At 47.7% G+C, this 19,358-nt stretch overlaps 1 protein-coding gene across 14 annotated transcripts in view; it reads right to left on the reverse strand.

The window, feature by feature from the left end:
• TSPOAP1 (TSPO associated protein 1) overlaps positions 1 to 18,732 on the reverse strand; it is a 231,743-nt gene extending 213,011 nt beyond the window's left edge. For 5 of the 14 annotated variants that reach the window (XR_012155490.2, XR_012155492.2, XR_012155491.2 and 2 more), the window contains exon 1: positions 17,719 to 18,731. Coding sequence is in view for 11 of the 14 variants with exons in the window: in XM_073316134.2 (XP_073172235.2) it covers positions 17,719 to 18,081 (363 nt within the window). In the remaining 3 variants the exon portion in view is untranslated. Of the gene's footprint in view, positions 1 to 17,718 lie in introns of all 14 variants that reach the window. The other 9 variants (XM_073316132.2, XM_073316130.2, XM_073316129.2 and 6 more) reach the window with 3 other exon arrangements.
• Positions 18,733 to 19,358: the final 626 nt, after the last annotated feature.

Genomic DNA, 19,358 nt, shown 5'->3' on the forward strand with positions numbered 1-19,358 from the left:
GCCCAGCAGAGTCCTCAGCTCCACAGCAAGGTCCTTTTCCCTTCCACCGTGTAACCCAGCCAACGCCCACACAGCCTGACCCCCACCCCCTTAGCGCCGCCCCCCAGGAGCAGCGATCTGCCAGGCAGACGGAGGGAAGGGTATACATTCCGTGTGACCCACAGATGGGCGTGGGGCTCTGGTGGGGGCTGCTGGACATGGACTCTAGTGGGAGATCAGTGACTCCGGGGGGAGCAGAGTCCTGGCATGGGGAGCATGGGGGATAAGAACATGGGGGAGTAATGATCCAGGGGGGTGGGAGGGCATGTCCTCCTGACCCCAACAGCAGCTCGGTGCCCAGTTGGGCTAAGCAGAGGTTTCCATGAAAACAGTATGGGCAGATCCTCAGTGGGTGTCAACTGGCACTGTTCCTTTGACTTCAGTGGAGCGGCTTGACCCCAGCTGCCAATGTGACCTTTAAACGTCTCACTCCCTCAGGAATCCGCCTGGGGCTATTGAGGGGGGGCGGGATGCAGGCTTAATGGATGGGAAGCAGAGCAGAGATGCTGTTGTTGGGGGCAGGCAGAGGGGGGGATTGATAAGAATGGGGGAGGCTGTGTCTCGGGCCCAGCAAGGCTGCGGTGTTCTAAATCCTTTGTTTATTGAACAGCTCCGTGTGTTTGGGGCCTGTGATTCCCTTCAGACTCTCCCCTGCCTGGCAGTCTCTGAGATGCCACTGAAGATGGTGTTAACTCTTGTGGCTGGGGAAAAGTGACAGTTGGTTTAGGTTGCTGTGGGTGATGTCTGATCCCTTCAAACCAAAACAAGACTAAACGCACACGAAATGGGGAGCGGGGAGAAAATGCTAGGCAGAAAATGCATCTTCTGTCTTTCTGTTACTCTTCTGCTTGCTGCCTCACTGCTGGGAAACGACAGTCCCAGCTCACGGGCTCATTGAGAGAGCGGGCAAAGGCTTTACTTCAGCTCGGCTTCCTGGCCCCAGCCCCTGGTCATGTTGCAAAAGGTGCATGTGTCTGTGACATGCAGCGGGGGTGAGCCCCTTGCTCGGTCTGTAGCTGGAGGATTCTTGAAGAAGAGAAGGAATATGTAGGAATTATTTTCAAAATGTAACTTGAATTTTGTCATGTCAAAAACGACAGCAGATCTGTTTATAGATATGGATACAGATAACCCTGTGGTTCTGACTTCCTGCTACTAAGCAGCCAGCCACAGGCATGCCACAGACAGCAGTGTCCTGAAAATGACGTATGAGCATGCAAGCTGTCACCATGTCAGCGTCAAGCTTCTGACTGGCTACTCACCACAACAAGCCACAGGCCCCGTGAAAATCTGCCCCAAAGCGTTTACCAGCAGCACCTAGGAACTCAGAGGCAGTTCTGTTTGTTGCTTGGAAAACTGTGTTGCTGTTGTTACAAATCTAGCACCCTGCCAGTCCATGTCTGGGCTTTGTAGGTAATAAGCAGGGGAGTCACAATCGAATGTTCCTCAGTTACCGGAGAATCAGTTAAAAAATGTACCAGTATGGCCAGAGTTCCAAGTGTTCAAAAATCATGAGACAGCCCCAAAAGCCAAAAGGCAGCTTCAAATCATGAGTTTTTAAATCTAATACATTTGTGTCTTTATTTGCCTTCCAGAGAGAAGTGGGGGCAGGGCTTCCATCCTTTGCCAGCAGCTGTGGACCAACCAGCTCTGCTCTCTATGGCCACGCTGCCTATATTATCAATTAATGTGGAGGGTTGCCAAGGTGGTCAGTTGCTCAGAACTAGCTGTCTCCCCACATTGCTCTGGCTAGGAAAGGGAAACAATGCCTCACGGTGCCTGTAGAAGGAGTCAGGGCTTAGAAGAAATCGTGCCTTCTTCCAGATGATCTAGAGAGGTGTTCATGGAATGAAATGTTGCAAACCCTCCCCCCCACAAACACACACCTACACACACCAGCTCTCGCCTCTCCTTGGTCTCCTGGCATGCACACACCCCTTGGTTGTTACCAGCCATATCCTCAAGCGACGCTTCACTGGGAGCAGATCCCTTGATCCAGACCTTTTTGACCAAGGTGGGAGTTTAGGTTCCAGAAACCCTTTACCCTTTAGTTCCTCTCCTTAGAGGTTGCCATCAGAGACAGACAATGACAGTGAAAATCCCACACAAAACAGTAGATCTCTTAGTAAAATAAGATTTTTTAAAAATAGAGAAAAGAGAGTGAAAACCAAAGCTGTGATTGATTTAACATGTCCCACTGAAAGGGAAAGGCAAAGTTTCCGCATGTCTAGAGAGCAAGACTAGCTCTCGTCCCTCCCTTCTAGTCTCTGCATCCTGTTGCCATGTCCAGGGAGAGAGAAATGATTCATCCCTCTCCACCTGCTTATCAAAGCCTCTGTCTTTGGGTTCATTACTGTGCCCTACTTGGGTCACCTTTCCCCACAACCTGCATAAAACCATTCAAGGGAAGGCACTCCCATGCCTCCCACACCAGGAGCAATAGGTATTGGGTCACTCCAAGTCTTGGCCCAATCATCAGAACAGTTGTTTCCTGATGGCTTCCCCATCTGGCTGCACAGAGATGTTGGTTTGTAACTCCAGCTGGATTTTTTCCTAAACACGAAACCCATCTCACTTAGTTATAAAATAGAAATGATGAATGAGGCCCTGGCCCATGAAGCAAGGATCAAGTGCTCTTGATCCTGCACTGCAGGTCTTGGGCAGGACAGCATGCTCTGCTGCTACCCAACTAATGGCCAAATATGGCAAAACGTCTTCATTTCTTCATTTCCCCCCTTTTAAAATAGGTAGGAAATTCCACTGAAAAAGGCCTCAACATTAAAAGACCACTGAGTGCAAAGGGAAGTACTCAGAGCCTGGCAATGGTGACATTAAGGTACCTTCACAGTCTTAACCGTTCCTCTGAAGCCAGCCTGGCCTACTGTCTGATGTGGATGGGACAGTCCAGTACTTTCAGCCTATAGCCTGGGTCTCCTAGTCTCTAAGTAACTAGGACTAAGCATGTGTTCTTGTTTCTTCCCACAGTGCCATGACCACTAGGAGCTGCTGCTGTGGAAACCAGTGTTTCTCCCTGATGTTCTTCACTGTTCTCTTGGCCTCTTCCCCTCTGTCTCCAGAATGACTCTCTGTAGATCCAGAAGCTGACACCACCCTACCTGCCCTCCCCCTTTGGACCTGGGAGCAATTTCAAATGCCTCAGAGAAGCAGGTGAGGGGAGAGAGGAAGAGAAGATTCCAGGCAGCAAGTTCCTGGAAGAGGGAAACCTCAGGAAGGAGATCTGACACACAAGGAAGCCAGAGAGACACTTCAAGTCCCACCACTTGCCTTAATCATCGCTTTCTACCTGGTGCTCAGGATTCAAGTGCAAAGAGTGTCACGGACAGCAGCTGTTACCGGGTTGGAGACAATGCTTAATTCACGCCAGCATTGAGTCCCGGCACCTCTAGGCTTGGCAGTTCCTAGCCCTGGCACCTCTGGGCCTGGCAGTTCATGGCCCTGGCACCTCTGGGCTTGGCAGTTCCTAGCCCTGGCACCTCTGGGCCTGGCAGTGCTTGGCCCTGGCACCTCTGGGCCTGGCAGTTCATGGCCCTGGCACCTCTGGGCTTGCTGCATCCGTTATGAACGTAAAAAAAAAATGGTTTGAGCCCAAGCACCTAATAGCTTGATCCCCGGCACCTCTTTCATTACAAATTAAGCACTAGCTGGAGGCAGACGGCCCGATGCAGGTTGGACAGCTCCCTCACTTTTCGTTGATCAAGATTTCTCTGGGGCTAGGCCTCTGTATTTTGTTGGTGTTGGTCTGGCTCACTTGGCAACGCTACCAGTAACCAGCAGCTCCTCAAAGCAGGAATACAGATTCTGGATTCTGGATCAAGGCTGGGCACCTCCCATGATCGGAGGCTTGCTGAGACTCTCACCCAGCTGATCAGCCAAAGGAAGAGCCTTGTACCACCAGGGACGCTTAGAAATCTCTTGTGTCAGGTGTAAAGAGGGATCCTTGTGAAAGGTCAATAGACACAAGCGTATCCCTGGTCACAGTTGCAGCCTTGCGTTTCTGGTACCTACCATCAGTTGGGTGACCCCTTGTGGAACCTGGTGGGTGTAACACTGCCCTGCATTTCGACAGTAGAAACAGGTGAGCTGGCGAGAAATGGGACAGGCAGGAAGTAAGCTGCCAGCTCTGTTTCTTTACTTCTTTACTTCCGCAGGTGGGTATTGTAGTTGTAAGAAAGCTTGACAGAGATCTTGTAGGTGTTTGTCTCTGTCTGAGGGGTTGGAGCAAATGCGGTTGTATCGCAGAGCTTGGCTGTAGACGATGGATCGTGTGGTGTGGTCAGGGTGAAAGCTGGAGGCATGCAGGTAGGAATAGCAGTCAGTAGGTTTCCGGTATAGGGTGGTGTTTATGTGACCATTGTTTATTAGCACTGTAGTGTCCAGGAAGTGGATCTCTTGTGTGGACTGGACCAGGCTGAGGTTGGTGGTGGGATGGAAATTGTGAAAATCATGGTGGAATTCCTCAAGGGCTTCTTTTCCATGGGTCCAGATGATGAAGATGTCATCAATATAGCGCAAGTAGAGTAGGGGCTTTAGGGGACGAGAGCTGAGGAAGCGTTGTTCTAAATCAGCCATAAAAATGTTGGCATACTGTGGGGCCATGCGGGTACCCATAGCAGTGCCGCTGATCTGAAGGTATACATTGTCCCCAATGTGAAATAGTTATGGGTAAGGACAAAGTCACAAAGTTCAGCCGCCAGGTTAGCCGTGACATTATCGGGGATAGTGTTCCTGACGGCTTGTAGTCCATCTTTGTGTGGAATGTTGGTGTAGAGGGCTTCTACATCCATAGTGGCCAGGATGGTGTTATCAGGAAGATCACCGATGGATTGAAGTTTCCTCAGGAAGTCAGTGGTGTCTCAAAGGTAGCTGGGAGTGCTGGTAGCGTAGGGCCTGAGGAGGGAGTCTACATAGCCAGACAATCCTGCTGTCAGGGTGCCAATGCCTGAGATGATGGGGCGTCCAGGATTTCCAGGTTTATGGATCTTGGGTAGTAGACAGAATATCCCAGGTCGGGGTTCCAGGGGTGTGTCTGTGCGGATTTGATCTTGTGCTTTTTCAGGAAGTTTCTTGAGCAAATGCTGTAGTTGCTTTTGGTAACTCTCAGTGGGATCAGAGGGTAATGGCTTGTAGAAAGTGGTGTTGGAGAGCTGCCGAGCAGCCTCTTGTTCATATTCCGACCTATTCATGATGACAACAGCACCTCCTTTGTCAGCCTTTTTGATTATGATGTCAGAGTTGTTTCTGAGGCTGTGGATGGCATTGTGTTCCGCACGGCTGAGGTTATGGGGCAAGTGATGCTGCTTTTCCACAATTTCAGCCCGTGCACGTCGGCGGAAGCACTCTATGTAGAAGTCCAGTCTGCTGTTTCGACCTTCAGGAGGAGTCCACCTAGAATCCCTCTTTCTGTAGTGTTGGTAGGGAGACCTCTGTGGATTAGTATGTTGTTCAGAGGTATTCTGAGTAATTATTACAGTGATGCACAACTGGTTTTGTCAGTAAATTCAGAAACTGACAGTATATACCTGGGGGTTGGTAAATGCCAGTTAAATGGCTTCATTACCACTTGAATGGCTCTCTAACAGTTTCAGTGTTGTGCTAATAGGTCTAGCAGGTTGGAGGCTTTTTCACTTTTAAGTACTACATCCCCTGTCCTTGCTTACAGACAACCCACCAACCTGAAGCAAATACTCACCAGCACCCACACACCACACAACAAAAACACTAACTCAGGAACCTATCCTTGCAACAAAGCCCGTTGCCAACTCTGTCCACATATCTATTCAAGGGACACCATCATAGGGTCTAATCACATCAGCCACACTATCAGAGGCTTGTTCACCTGCACATCTACCAATGTGATATATGCCATCATGTGCCAGCAATGCCCCTCTGCCATGTACATTGGCCAAACCGGACAGTCTCTACGTAAAAGAATAAATGGAAACAAATCAGACGTCAAGAATTATAACATTCAAAAACCAGTCAGAGAACACTTCAATCTCTTTGGTCACTCGATTACAGCCCTAAAAGTCGCAATATTACAACAAAAAAACTTCAAAAACCAACTCCAGTGAGAGACTGCTGAATTGGAATTAATTTGCAAACTGGACACCATTAAATTAGGCTTGAATAAAGACTGGGAGTGGATGCGTCATTACACAAAGTAAAACTAATTCCCCATGCTTATTTTACCCCCCTACTGTTACTCTCACCTTCTTGTCAACTGTTGGAAATGGGCCATCCTGATTATCACCACAAAATGTTTTTTTCTCCTGCTGATAATAGCCCACCTTAACTGATCACTCTCCTTATAGTGTGTATGGCAACACCCATTGTTTATGTTCTCTGTGTGTATACATCTTCCTACTGTATTTTCCACTGCATGCATCCGATGAAGTGGGTTTCAGCTCACGAAAGCTTATGCTCAAATAAATTTGTTAGTCTTCAAGGTGCCACAAGTACTCCTCGTTCTTTTTGCGGATACAGACTAACACAGCTGCTACTCTGAAACCTCTGGAGGAAGACTCACCAGGCTGCGACAGCCAGCTGTGGTGGGAGCCTGCAGGAAGGGTCAGAACAGGAATAGGAAGAGGTGACAGGGTGGACACTAAGACCCAGGGGTGCCCCAAATTTTCAAGTGCCCTACGCAGCTGCTAAGGACGGCCCTGGTGGGAGGTTCTAGACGAGCATTCACCACCACTTTGCAGCGCGCTGGGTGGGGCTCTTTCCAGCCATAGAACTGCAGGGCTGAGAGAGCCCAGACATATTCGGGATGGGTCTGCCCCGGCCTCTTCTCCAGAGGATGTGTGTGCCCTGCCAAGATAGGAAGGACTGTATAGATTTCAGGCTACACTTATTAAATATTCATTACTAGGATGAAATGGCTTTTATTTTATTACACACTCCATTGTTTACCACAAACAATAATGCAGCCTCGTTCCGGGCCATGTTAATATTCCTAGGTGTTTATGGCATGAAATGCAATCCAGACTAAGCTTTTCAAAGGAACCGAAGAGAATTAGGCAGCCAGAACCTCCTTGAGGCGCCTATGAAGATCCCTACCTCGTAAAGGAATTAAGATGGGATTTTCAATCTGCCTATGAGAGTTAGGAGCATACATCTCAAGTTCACCCTTAATGTCAGAGTTTGACAGCGAAGTAAACGGTCAGCAGGGGCAGGGGAAAGAAGCAGTGCAGTGATGCAGCTCAATGTGTTCTAGGCCAGGGAAATTCCAGGGTGATCACCAACAGTGCAGGAACACAACCTCTCAGCCTTTGCTTCTAAAACCATAGCAAACCTGTGTAAAATACTAACCATTATACAAAAGTTACACACTGCAAACTCTCTACAGCCCTCTAAGCAAATTAAAACATCACAATCATTCTGCAGAAGAGCTGGCCCAGCCATGCAGGGAACAAAAACGAAAACTTCCTGTAGCAATTCAGTGTATCCCGAAAAGGAGCACAGGCCTTTTCCGCTTGTCACAAAAGCAAGGGTGCAGGTACTCCGCCAACTCTGCAGCAAACACGACCAAAAATAAAATATCTGATTTAGGCATTAAAAAAATCTCAGTTAAAGAAACATTTGCAAAATGTTGCCCAGCAAAAGCTAAAAGGATCAGTAAAAATATAAGAAGCCTATTAGAGCAAGAAATGGGTCATAAAATATAGTTTAACTATAGCCAAAAACCAAAAAGCCCACAAAATTTCCAAAGTAATTTTAAAATCCCAACAAAACAATTTTAAAAAACCATTTGTGGAGTGTTAGCTCAAAATCTGCAAAGGATCTGAGTACCCCATCTTAGTCCCTGCTCCTGCCATGTGAAACAGCTGGGCAGAGCCCTGCAACCATATTGAGTCCCAGTAACCTCAGCCATGCTCCAGGTTGGCACAGGTTTCTGTCCACATGCTTCACATTGTAGGAGCAGGTCCTTCCAGCTGGTATTCCTGTGTCTGTCCCTTATACGCTGATACGAACAAACCTAGCCAACAAACAGAAAGGTGACAGTGAAATAAAGGATCATCGTAACGGTGTTTAAAACCCCACAAAGTTCAATCAGATTTCAAACAATAGAGTAAACAGAACGAAAAAGCTAAACAATATGCGAATGAATCTGGCATGTTGTGAAACTTTCAAGAACACTGCATGGTGCCTTCAAACACCAATTGTTAGAACTGGTTAAAAATGGGAGGATTTTTCTGCAGAAAATTTTGATTGTCAGAAACTGAACAATTTGATTCAGAACTCCCAGCATCGTGGGTACTGGGAGCTATAGTTGGGGGTGGCTAATGCTGCCATTCTCTTATCATAAGGTTGCTGATGCAACCCAGATTCAGATCCCTTGTACATATGGAGTCCTAGCGTAGTGCACCGGTCACAAGCACCTTCTAGCTAACTGACCAGGTCACACTCACCACAGAAGAGAGGAAGGTCCAGTTCTGTTCAGCCGAATCAACAGGGGGAATTTCAGTAAAACCTACACTGACATTTAGCCAAGACAATGGGGTTTACATTCCTACTTCTGCAAAAAGCAACACGAGCTCTTCTTATTCACATTTGGTCACAGGAAACATCACCTCCAGCAGCCTCCTTAGCACATGCTGCTTTGCTGGCACAGTAAAGATGCAAAGGCCCCCTGGGGAGCTGACAGAGGCAGACTGCTTTGCCCTCTTCTACAGATCAATGGGCCCTTTCCCAAGAGGGACAGCAAGGCAACCTGATAGCCCCTTCCACACTGGCCTCGCCATTCTCAGGATCAGCTAGGCTGGTTCAGAGTCCAGGTAAAGGACTGAGGAGTTAATGTGCCCCCATAACTGAGAGGGAGAGACAAAAAGGGAGGATTAAATGTGTGAACAAGGAGATAGGGACATCTCACCCAGAACCATGACCAATTCCTATTCACTGTCATTGGAGCAATTCCTCTCCACCCAGACACTTGAACAGCAAATCCACAAGAAAAAGTCCTAGCAGTCAGCAAAAAGACAATGACACAGAAACACCTCAAGGTTGCTGTCAAAGTCAGATCAGAACTGCACACCGTATTCTCTAAAGTGTCATGTGCTTCTTCATCTCTCATAAACTGACCCAAATAGAACAATTTCCAGAGGTGACCTGAGAATCCTGAGCAGTTTTCTTTCTCCACAGGGCAAGCCTGCTGTCATCCGGTGCTGAGACAGAGAGTACTTTGAACACTCTTTCCAATTGCTGATTACCAGCCGAACACACACAAGTGTAACAAGTTTTCCCTAACCCCCAAACACAAGCAGGCCTCTCTACTTGGGTGAGCTCCTCATGGGACTTTACACAGTATATTATGCTGCTTCTGACAGGAAGCGAGATGCCTGGACTGTTTACAATCTAGCTCGAACACCAGATCTTACTCAACAAGAAACTACTGACAGTGACCATTACAATCTGATAACTTCCTACTTAGCTATTCAATTGGTTTTGTTTCTGTGTCTGTTTTAATAAGAACCACTAGAAAATTCCATTGCAAAGCCAAACACTCAAAAGTTAGGAAATGCCAGTATTAACATTGCCTGTGCAATCTTAATTCCACTCCTTTGTGTGTATCCATTAGGAGAAAGTTTGATCACAGACAGTTTTTTCCCAACAGTTCCTCTGTCTCATTCAGTGCAGAGTTGGAAGGTGTGTAATGAAAGGCTGAAGTCTGCTTTGGTCAAGGCTGGTCTTATGCTTTAGGCAATGGAAAAATGCCACAGATCTCCCATGTGATGCTGGGCAAGTCACTTAGCTAGGAGAAAAGCAAACCCAGTTGAGACTGTTTCATTTAGAGAAGGGAAGATTAAAACGTGATGAGAGGAGTAAAGCATTTAAATGACCTCAGGATTATTACAGTAAACACTATAGTTAAGCTTGCCAAACAATTTCCCTTACAATAGCCACTTTTCACATTTTTTATACCTCTTGGAAACTCTTTCTGCACTGAAATTTTACATGCTTGGTTTCTGTCACAAGGTGTTTTTTGTTTTGGTTTGGTTTGCTTTGGGGTTTTTTTGTAAAATTTGAGCAAAATCTATCCAGTTTTTGAGTTATCAGTAAGCGAAAAGAATAGTTTTCCCATTTTAAAACATTGTTCCAATAGGTTTTTCCAGGACCAAAGGGCAGAAACAGCTGGGCCTTTAAATCTGAGATTAATCCTAGACATATTAGTGAATATCTAGTATGTGTTTTACTGCACTTCCAAGCACTCATTGTACAGTGATCAGTAATGAATGTCTGAAAATCCAGCTGGGTGTCTGGGCAGCAACGTATGCCACTAAGGCACCAATCCTGCAAAGAATTATGCAGAGTTTTGTGAGTAGTTCCACGGGCTGGGGTGGCACAGGCTAGCCGCCCGGGTACAATCCCACCTGACCCCACAAGCTGCCACCATGGCCACTCTGCTATTTTTAGCGCCCTAGCTTGAGCAGAGCTAGCATGGGTCTGTCTACCACACCGGAAATCACCCTCCCAGGGGCAGCGTGTGAAGTTAAATATGTATATAAGTCTTTGTGGGATCAGAATCTTAGGTTTAAGCTATCGTGTGAACTCTGGATATGATGCACGTGTGTCCTGCTAAACCAATTTAACAGGGAAATTACTAGTGCACTGAAGCCAAGACCTGCCACGTGAAGATTCCTACATTAATGCTAAATTTGGCATGTTGCACATATAAGGTGAAATCCCAGCTCCAAAGAGTCAATGGGAATTTTGTGGTTGACTTCAATGGATTTCACCCACTGAATATTTTCTATTCCTGGTTTACCCTGATAAATGTGCGGTTGAGTGTAGAGATACATTTTTACTGATTTTATTTTTATTGCATTCAAGATAAATATTAAGAGGAAGCATTACAAGAAAATCAGAGTACTGAATGGCATATCAGGTAACAAGGGGAAAGGGCTGCTAAAATGCTCAGTCAATAGGAGCACGTCTTACAAATTAAAAACACTTAGGAATTAAAAATTCTAGATAATTCTTAAATGACATCCTCACTTTTTCTTCCGATTGCATTTGTATGTAATATAAATGGAACGTATGATCATACACTGGCCCTTTCTTGTGTCAAAATGTAAAGACAAAGAGAGAGACAACAGAAGCTAAAAACATAAAGTAGTAGTCTTGTATGTTGGCTCTGCTTTATCCAGAGATTGGCCATAATTATCGTTGAATCAGCTAAATATCTGGCTTATTAGATCCTTTTTTTAAATTTCTTTCTGTTTTATTTTTGAAAAATTAATCCAGAATAAATATAGATAATAAACTTTTCTTCACCTCCATCTAATCTTCATTATAAACCTATTTGCTGGTAGGTTTCAGAGTAGCAGCCCTGTTAGTCTGTATTCGCAAAAAGAAAAGGAGTCCTTATGGCACCTTAGAGACTAACCAATTTATCTGAGCATGAGCTTTCGTGAGCTACAGCTCATTTATCTTGGGCAATGGATTGATTGACTTGAGGTGTCCCCTGAGCCATGGTATCAAATCCCTGGCCTTCGGGCTCTGTCCAGCTCACTTGATGCATTTATATGGCCTGCTTCGTATACTCAGAATCTCAGGTTTCATTTTAAAACAGCAGGTAACTCTCTAGTCTTCCTAGCTACGAAGAATGTCTTCCCAGAGCAAACCAAGCGTAACCAGCACAGTGACACTCCCTTAGGGTATGTTTACACTTAAAACGCTACAGTGGCCTAGCTACACTGCTGTAGCGCTTCAGTGTAGACACCCACTGCAGTGACGGCAGGGGCTCCCCTGTTGCTGTAGTTAATCCACCTCCCCGAGAGGTGGTATCTAGGTTGAAGGAAGAATTTTTCCAACCTAGCACTGCCTACATAGGGGGTTAGGTTGACACAGCTGTGTAGTTTTCACATCCCAGAGAGATGGAGCTAGGCCGATGTCAGTTTCCAGTGTAGACCAGCCCTGAGTCTGCGAACAGCCTGCAACGGTGACTCTGAGAGAGCTGATCTCCCAACCCCCTTTAATCTCACTGGAGTGTGAACTCTAGGCTCTGATGACATTTGAATGTAACTATTAACCATTGAATTGTTAGCGGACGTAATGGGGAAGGAGGTGGGAGTGAGACTGAGGCCAGGTCTACGCTACTGCTTTGAGCAGGGGGTTGGACTAGATGACCTCCTGAGGGCCCTTCCAGCCGTAATTTTCTATGAGTCTCTCTCAGGGCTGCACAATGTAGTTATACAGACCTAACCCATGTGTAGACAGCGCTGTGTTGGTGGGAGAGCTTCTCCCGTCGACGGAGCTGCCACCTGTCATGAAGGTGGATTGTCTATGCCAAGAGGGGAATCTCTCCAGCCCGCCTAGGAGCATCTTCACATAAGCACTACAGTTATGCAGCTGCACCAGTGCGGCACTTTAAGTGTAGACCCGCCCTCGTAGCACGGAGGCATTGGGTGTTACTGCAAGGAAGGGAATGGAGTGGGAAGACTTGAGGAGAGTGCTGGCAATAAGAGGCTTCAAAGGGGTGTTAAAGTAATCTCTGCCACTGATTACCTGAAAGGGAACATTAAGAATTTTATGATCTCAGGTTCAGGGTACACAACTTGGGCAAGGCACATGGGAGTGTCTCTCAAGGGAGAATAGGCATTTATCTGGGTTAGGCCACCAGACAAATATTACATCTAATCAGTTCTTCCTCAGTTGTGGGGATATTTTTTAGTGCCCACATGTAGGAAGTGTCTAGCATTTAGGTACATATGGAAATCTGTAGAAGGTAGATTAGATTAGTTTTGAGCTGTTCAAAATTCAGTGGTGTTGTATCTTGGACATAGGTGACATTGACAGTCCTTTAGTAGGTCATCTTTTAAAATGATCAGCCTCTTGTTCTGGAGGAGAGTCTGGCCCAAAGGAAGCACATGTATCTAGGACAACACTGAGAATTTGGCACTAGACCAGTGGTTCCCAAACTGGGGTTCGCGAACTCCTGGGAGTTCGCAGAACATTACAGGGGGTTCGCCAGAAAAATTTCACTAATGGCGGCCAGAGGACCCTGGGCTTTGGAGGCAGCACGTGGGACCCAGTTGCAGGGCAGACCGCCCGAGCCCCAGGGAGAGCGGGGCAGGGCAGTTGGGGCTGGCAGCCCGAGCCCCGGCGACCTGCGGGACCTGCAGCCTGACCTCAGTGGGGCTCAGTTGACCGGGGCGATCAACGGGGTCCAGCAGCAGGAGCCCCATGGGTTGCGGAGTGTGGAGGAAATTTAAACTTAAATCCCTGGAAATATTCATGTTTAGGAGGGGGTTTACAAGATTTCACCATTTAGTGAAAGGGGTTCGCGGGCTGTTAAATTTGGGAACCATGGCACTAGACCAATGTACGTGGTAACCTTTCTCCATATTGGCAGAGTGGGTCCTATTGGAGGATGTTGTCAGATCTCCTGAGGAATCTGCTCCATAAATCAGGTTGGCAGGAAGAGCAGTCGGCTGCCATGTCAGAGTGCTGTTATGTGCGGCTGTTATTCTGAGTTTTAGTACAATGTAATCAGTGCCGAACACAGAACTACAGATGCCCTGCGGTAGTATCCGCACTTGGGGAGGGTAACATACCTGTCGCTGGAGCCTCAGCAAGCTAATTCTTAGTCTCAGGTGTTCCTCTTTATTCTGTTGACTCAGTCAAACATCCATGGGTGTGAGTTCCTAAAGCACTCAGCTTGGGCCCAACTCTGAGTGCTAGTGAAAATCCTCCCAGAGGTTGGTACGTTATTCCACGTCAGGTCTTGAAGTGAGGGTTAGTAACTAGGGAGCAGATCTGGCATTGTTAGTTCAGTTAAAACAGGGGTATTGGTCCCACAGGACCTGAGGGGAACCTCCACTTTGCAATTAACTCAAGAGTCTTGCTGGCTGGGTGCACAGGAGAATCGCCTCTGACTGGACCTGGTCATATTTGCTCAAGAGCTACCTCCAGCGCTGAAGGCCTGTGAGAGCCACATCTGGAATGGAAGTATGTATTTCACCAATCTCAAACAGGATGTTATCTGTCAAGGGAACAATGTTATGCTCTTTATCATGGACTGTGTTGCCCTAAATCTCTGGAGAATCTCTGATGGCTATTGCAAGTAGTTAAAGAGAAACAGGGGATGAAGTATGTCCTTCCCTTGCACGGCTCCTTAGAAATAAAGGCTCTGACTCAAAGTTCAAAAAAAGGGTTTCATGTGGAGAACTGCAAAAGGGTTGTAAACTGGTGTCCAAAATTACGTCTCCGGTACTATAAAAAGATAGTCCCAAAGAACCTCATAAAATGTCTCATCAGTGTGGGTGGATAATGACAGAGCTACAGAGAGAGGTTTGCTGATATTTTATTGCCTAGATTAATGATATTGCTCCCAGTATGTACAATCTTCTGGCCTTTTATGTTTTGTCAGGAGTGTGGGTATACTGGTTTTCTAACATGAATTGGGCAATTTTCCCTCTTTAAGGAAGTTATAGAACTTTTGAAGTACTTGAGACACTAAAAACTCCTGAACAAATGTATACAACTCACTGCTAAAGCCATCTGGTGCTGGAGACTTGCCATTTGGAAAGTCTTTTACAGCATTTTCAAATTCATCTGTTGATATGTCTACTTCAAATTGTACCTTTTTATGTTTCGATATTCAGTAATTGCAGGATTTTAGGAGACCTTAAGTGTGAATAGAATTTTCGGTAGAATTTTTAAACATCCAGTGATGTGGGCTGTCCAGACTGAGAGACCTTGGGTCTGATTTCACAGCTTTGCTGAGTACCTGCCGCTCCCATTGACCTCAGCTGAAGTTGTGAGTGCTCAGCACATCAGATAATCAGGTGTGAGGTGTTTCAGGCTGGCATCCAGAAAATAAGCAATGCACACTAGTGGCCAGGCCCACCCCCACCAAGCACAGAAGCCATGCCAGTCACAACTGGTACCCAAACTGTAAGGGTTTCAGAACAGAATCAACTTCTGCACTCCCCCAGCAACAAAACACCCCGGGGTGCATTACTGGGCCAGGCACTCTGATGGTGGACACCCTGCTCTGCAGGAGCACTTGTTTGGTTTGCAGAAGGCACTGGTTACTGCTGGTGACAGCAACCCTGTTAGAGGGCAAACAACTTCTATTCCCAGAACAAATGCAGCATATACACAACCGCATTATAAGCTTCACCTCACCACGCCCACCCACAGGCCCCAGCCGCGACCTGGAAAAACCAGCCCTCAGACAAGAGGGTAGCATCCTGTCTCTGCCCATTCACCCTCCACTAGCATGATTCTATGACACGAACGCCTGCCTGCTAGGAACTGGATTGAGAGACCACACTTCCCATAGGCCAATCAAGTATCAGTATCTGTTATCGCTTGATACTGAATTACGCTCCTGTGACCAAGGATGTTAAGTTGAGACGGCCATCGGGGCGCAATCCAGGGCTCACTTGATAAGCTTTAACCATCTTGTGTTTGACACCAGGATGAAATGTTTAACTCTTTCCCAGTGGGAGACACGCTAACTGCTGGAGCTCTGACTCACTGCACAGCAGCAGCGCTCACCTCCACTGACAACCAGGGACAGAAGAGGCAACTCCCAGAACGAGAGGTGTGCATGAGAGGAGGAGAGCACTGGGCATCAAAGGGGTCACCCAGCCAAGTGTCTGCAGGATACCTAGGGGGGTACCCAGGCAAGCAGAAACGTACAAGGCTGGGAGGGTTCAGGATTGTATTTATGCAATAACTGCTATCACTGAACCTCCTCAGCAGCTAAGAGCACGAGCCACTACGGCTTAAGCTAATGGAACGAGTCCCCTGCTAGGAGCCAGAGCAGAGTCAGAGCCTCTATAAAGCAAGCACAGAGATGGACATGTGACACACTGAACAGTGGATTACCCACAGCAACATCAGTACTAGTCAGCTCCTCCCCACACACAGCCCTGCACCCTCACTGCCCCTCTCTCCTTCCAGCCCAGGCTCCAGGACCCTGCGAGGTGGGAGGGTCACAGAGCCTGGGCTCCAGCCCGAGCCCAGAAGTCTACACAGTCATGAAACAGCCCCGCAGCCCAAGCTCCACGAGCCCAAGTCGCCTAGCACAGGCCAGCCACAGGGTTTTCTTTGCTGTGTAGACACACCCCGTCTTACTGCAGGTAAACTCACCATGGTCAGTGATCTTACCTCACAGTAAACTAAAGCTCCTGCTCTTCTCCATGTGTCACCTCAAGATAGTCCAAGGTAAAAAACGCATCTCTTTTAGTTGTGAAGACAAGGTCTCCAATATCTTATCAGGGAGTCAGGAAATTTGCATTTGCCAGATCAGGGGCTAATGAGGAACAACAGCACACCAGAGGTGCTGAACTCCAGTGAGCACAGCAGCTAGGCTTCCAGCAGCAGCTTCCAAATGCCCTTTCTCCCCCTTCTGAGAATACATCTGCAGCATGAACTGGGATTGTGATTCCCAGCCCATGTTATCACACTCACACTATCTCTCCTTGAGCTAATGGACTAAAACCAGTAGCATAGCTGGGATAGCATGCACAGCGGAGAGCAGTAGCATGGGCGAGCCTTGACGAGTACAAGCCCGCCTCCACCCCACGGGTACCGTGCTGCACTCGTTACACTCTAATTTTGAGTGTGACTCCCTAACAAAGTGAACTTTTCAAGTGTTTGCATTAAACAGGGCGTTCAAAAAAACCAAACGAGTTCAAAGTATCTAAACTAAAGCCACGTCCCTTCGCACTTAATTAGTTTTCACTTTTAGTTTCTCTAATGTGCCAAACCTGCCACTTCGCCATAGAGTTTTCCAGGAATACAGGGTAGACATGTCCTAAATATCTATTGTAAAAAACCCAACCCCTTTTCAGGCCTCTCTGTCTATCACTGTAATAATGGGCCCAGACTCTATTTTTCCCCTTTTCAGAAAGCCTGGCTGGGCCATTCCTGTGTCCCACACGCTGTCCTTGGTGGGGTTCTCACAGTAATTCCTGGATTCCCCAAGAGGACATGGAGGGAGTGTGACATGTCCTGGGGAGGAGGGAACTTACAAACCGTGGAACGCTGTTGCCCTATCCCTAGGGAGATGCTGGGTGGAGTTAAGCACTGGACTGGCTGAATGATCCCTGGGGTTCTCTGCAAACTGTGGTGCCTGTGTCTGGGACCAGCAGGCCCACACCGTATCACCTCAGCAGATAAAGGATCTCATGGAAGAAGCTTCCAGTTAATCCCGTCATACTCTTCAGTCGCAAAGCCAGGAGCTCCCTCCATAGTGAGGAGAGGCTGCCGAGACAAAAAGATCTACCTTCCCCTTTGCACTGCACAGTGACTGCATCTGCTGAGAACCAGCACACGCCCACAGTCAGCAGCCCCAGGCAGCTCTCATCCAAGCTCCACAAAACATCCTCCAGCACTGGCCAAAGTACAGCCAGTTGGAGATCCCTGCAAAAGGGCAACTAGCTGGACAGGTGCCTTCACTCTCAGTCCTCCAAGCAGCACAGTCATTCCTTGGGACTGACCTCAAGCCCACAGCAAAGCTTTGCCGAGCCATAGATGTGAGGGTTCAGTCACGGAGAGACAGTTACTGCCTGGGCCTCTCTCCACACCAAGTCAGCGCTGGTGTCTCATCTCACAAGCACCCCGGCCGAAACACCAGCGTGAATCTCTTCCTCTCACTGGAACGCATGCGGCAGTTCCCCACCTGAAAGCAAAGGGCCTTACCTTGGAGGAGCCATCTGCCGGGTCGTGTCTGAGCCCCTCCATTGCACACTGAGGCCTAACGCTCTCCAGGGCTTGCGCTGGTGCCTCCCATCGGCCTGGGGCCCACAGGGAGCTTGCCTGGGATTGCACCAGGACTGACCGTCCCTCTAGACCAGGCTGTGACACCCCAGGACTCAGTTCAAGAACCACCCCGTTGCCAATATCCCCCAAAGGGGCTCCACCTTCTTGCACATCTGCCACCAAGGGCGAGTCCTGACATACAAGACCTTCAGGGACTACGCTGCTGTGCCATGCTGGGCAGCCCTGACATGGTGACAGCTGTATTAAGTCAGCATGTGGCTTCTTTTCTTCCTGCTTCTCCATGTCTTTCTGTGGGGCAATGTGCTTCTCTCAAACACTGATCTCACCCTGTCTATGGCTAGGAATTTTTTGCAGCCACAAAGCTCTAGAGGACAAGATAAAAACCCTGAAGGCATCACAGCCTGAGCACCGGAGAGGATCCCAGGAACATCTTGGGCTGCATTTCTTCACTGCTGGGATAAAAGGAAATGGAAGAGTCTCTCTGCTAGGAAAGGGTTACCTTGCATCATCCTCATTGTAACCTGTCAAAGATTTTGCAGACTGAAAATCCACGGTGTGAGCTCCCCCTCCTTCCCATCATACAAAGACTGCTAAATGAACGGCAGAATATCAAGGTCTGTGTTCTCAGCTGCAGCTCCTCAATGCACCGGCTCTGTCATCACTCAGCAGGGTCTCCGGTTCTCATTCCCAGAGCAAACAGCATCCAAGCAGGGCTGCTTATTTATTCAGGGTCTGATGCTCATCTGCAGCTCTGTGCTACGGAGGCCTTGTCCGATCTAGTGCTTGCCTCATACTCACACACACTGAAGCGATGACGTAAGTGGAGGGGCTGGTAAAGTTGTCAGCCCTTAATAGCTCCAAGGAATCCTTCCGTGCTGCTTGCTAGATTTTTCCAGTGCACGCTCCATTGCCAGCTGTGGAATCACTAAAATCACCAGCACAAATAGTGCAAAGTCATCAATATTAAGATGGGACTTGCACCTAGTAGGACTGTGTAGCTCCTGTGAGCCCTCCAATAGGAAGAGACTTCTGGTTTCCATGGAAATCATGCTGGAATGGTATGTTTGCTGCCTATTGATTAGAGGTTAGGGTACTGCAATACAGAGCTGTCAGACAACATGCATTTCTAATCCACAGCTACCTCTGCTGAACCAAAATTGACAGCATGCACCCCAAATCCCTACTGGACTCAGAACCAAAGAACCCCTGTCATCTCAGTCTTTAATCACTTTCTAACTCTTTGGCTGAAGCAGCTCTGCATTGTGACAGCTACGTGTATGTTCCTGGGGGACAGGTGTGGGTTACCGCAACTGCAGTCCAACAATATAGAGACCTCAGCAGAACCAGCAGTCACAGTTCCACAACCCAGTCTGGTAGTCTGCATGAATGCGTCCAGGACACAGAGTCCTTAAAGAGATCACCCAGCAGGGAATGCACTGCATGAGAGCAGGAGTTACTCTGTTGTCAGTAAAATGCATTCCCAGATCAGCTCCCTCATGAACGGTCAGTTCCTACTGGAGGAAACAGCACAGCCCTGCCTTCAGCTGCCCCTTCTGATA

This window comes from Lepidochelys kempii, chromosome 17 (assembly GCF_965140285.1).
Source record: "Lepidochelys kempii isolate rLepKem1 chromosome 17, rLepKem1.hap1, whole genome shotgun sequence".
NCBI classification, from domain to species: domain Eukaryota; kingdom Metazoa; phylum Chordata; order Testudines; family Cheloniidae; genus Lepidochelys; species Lepidochelys kempii.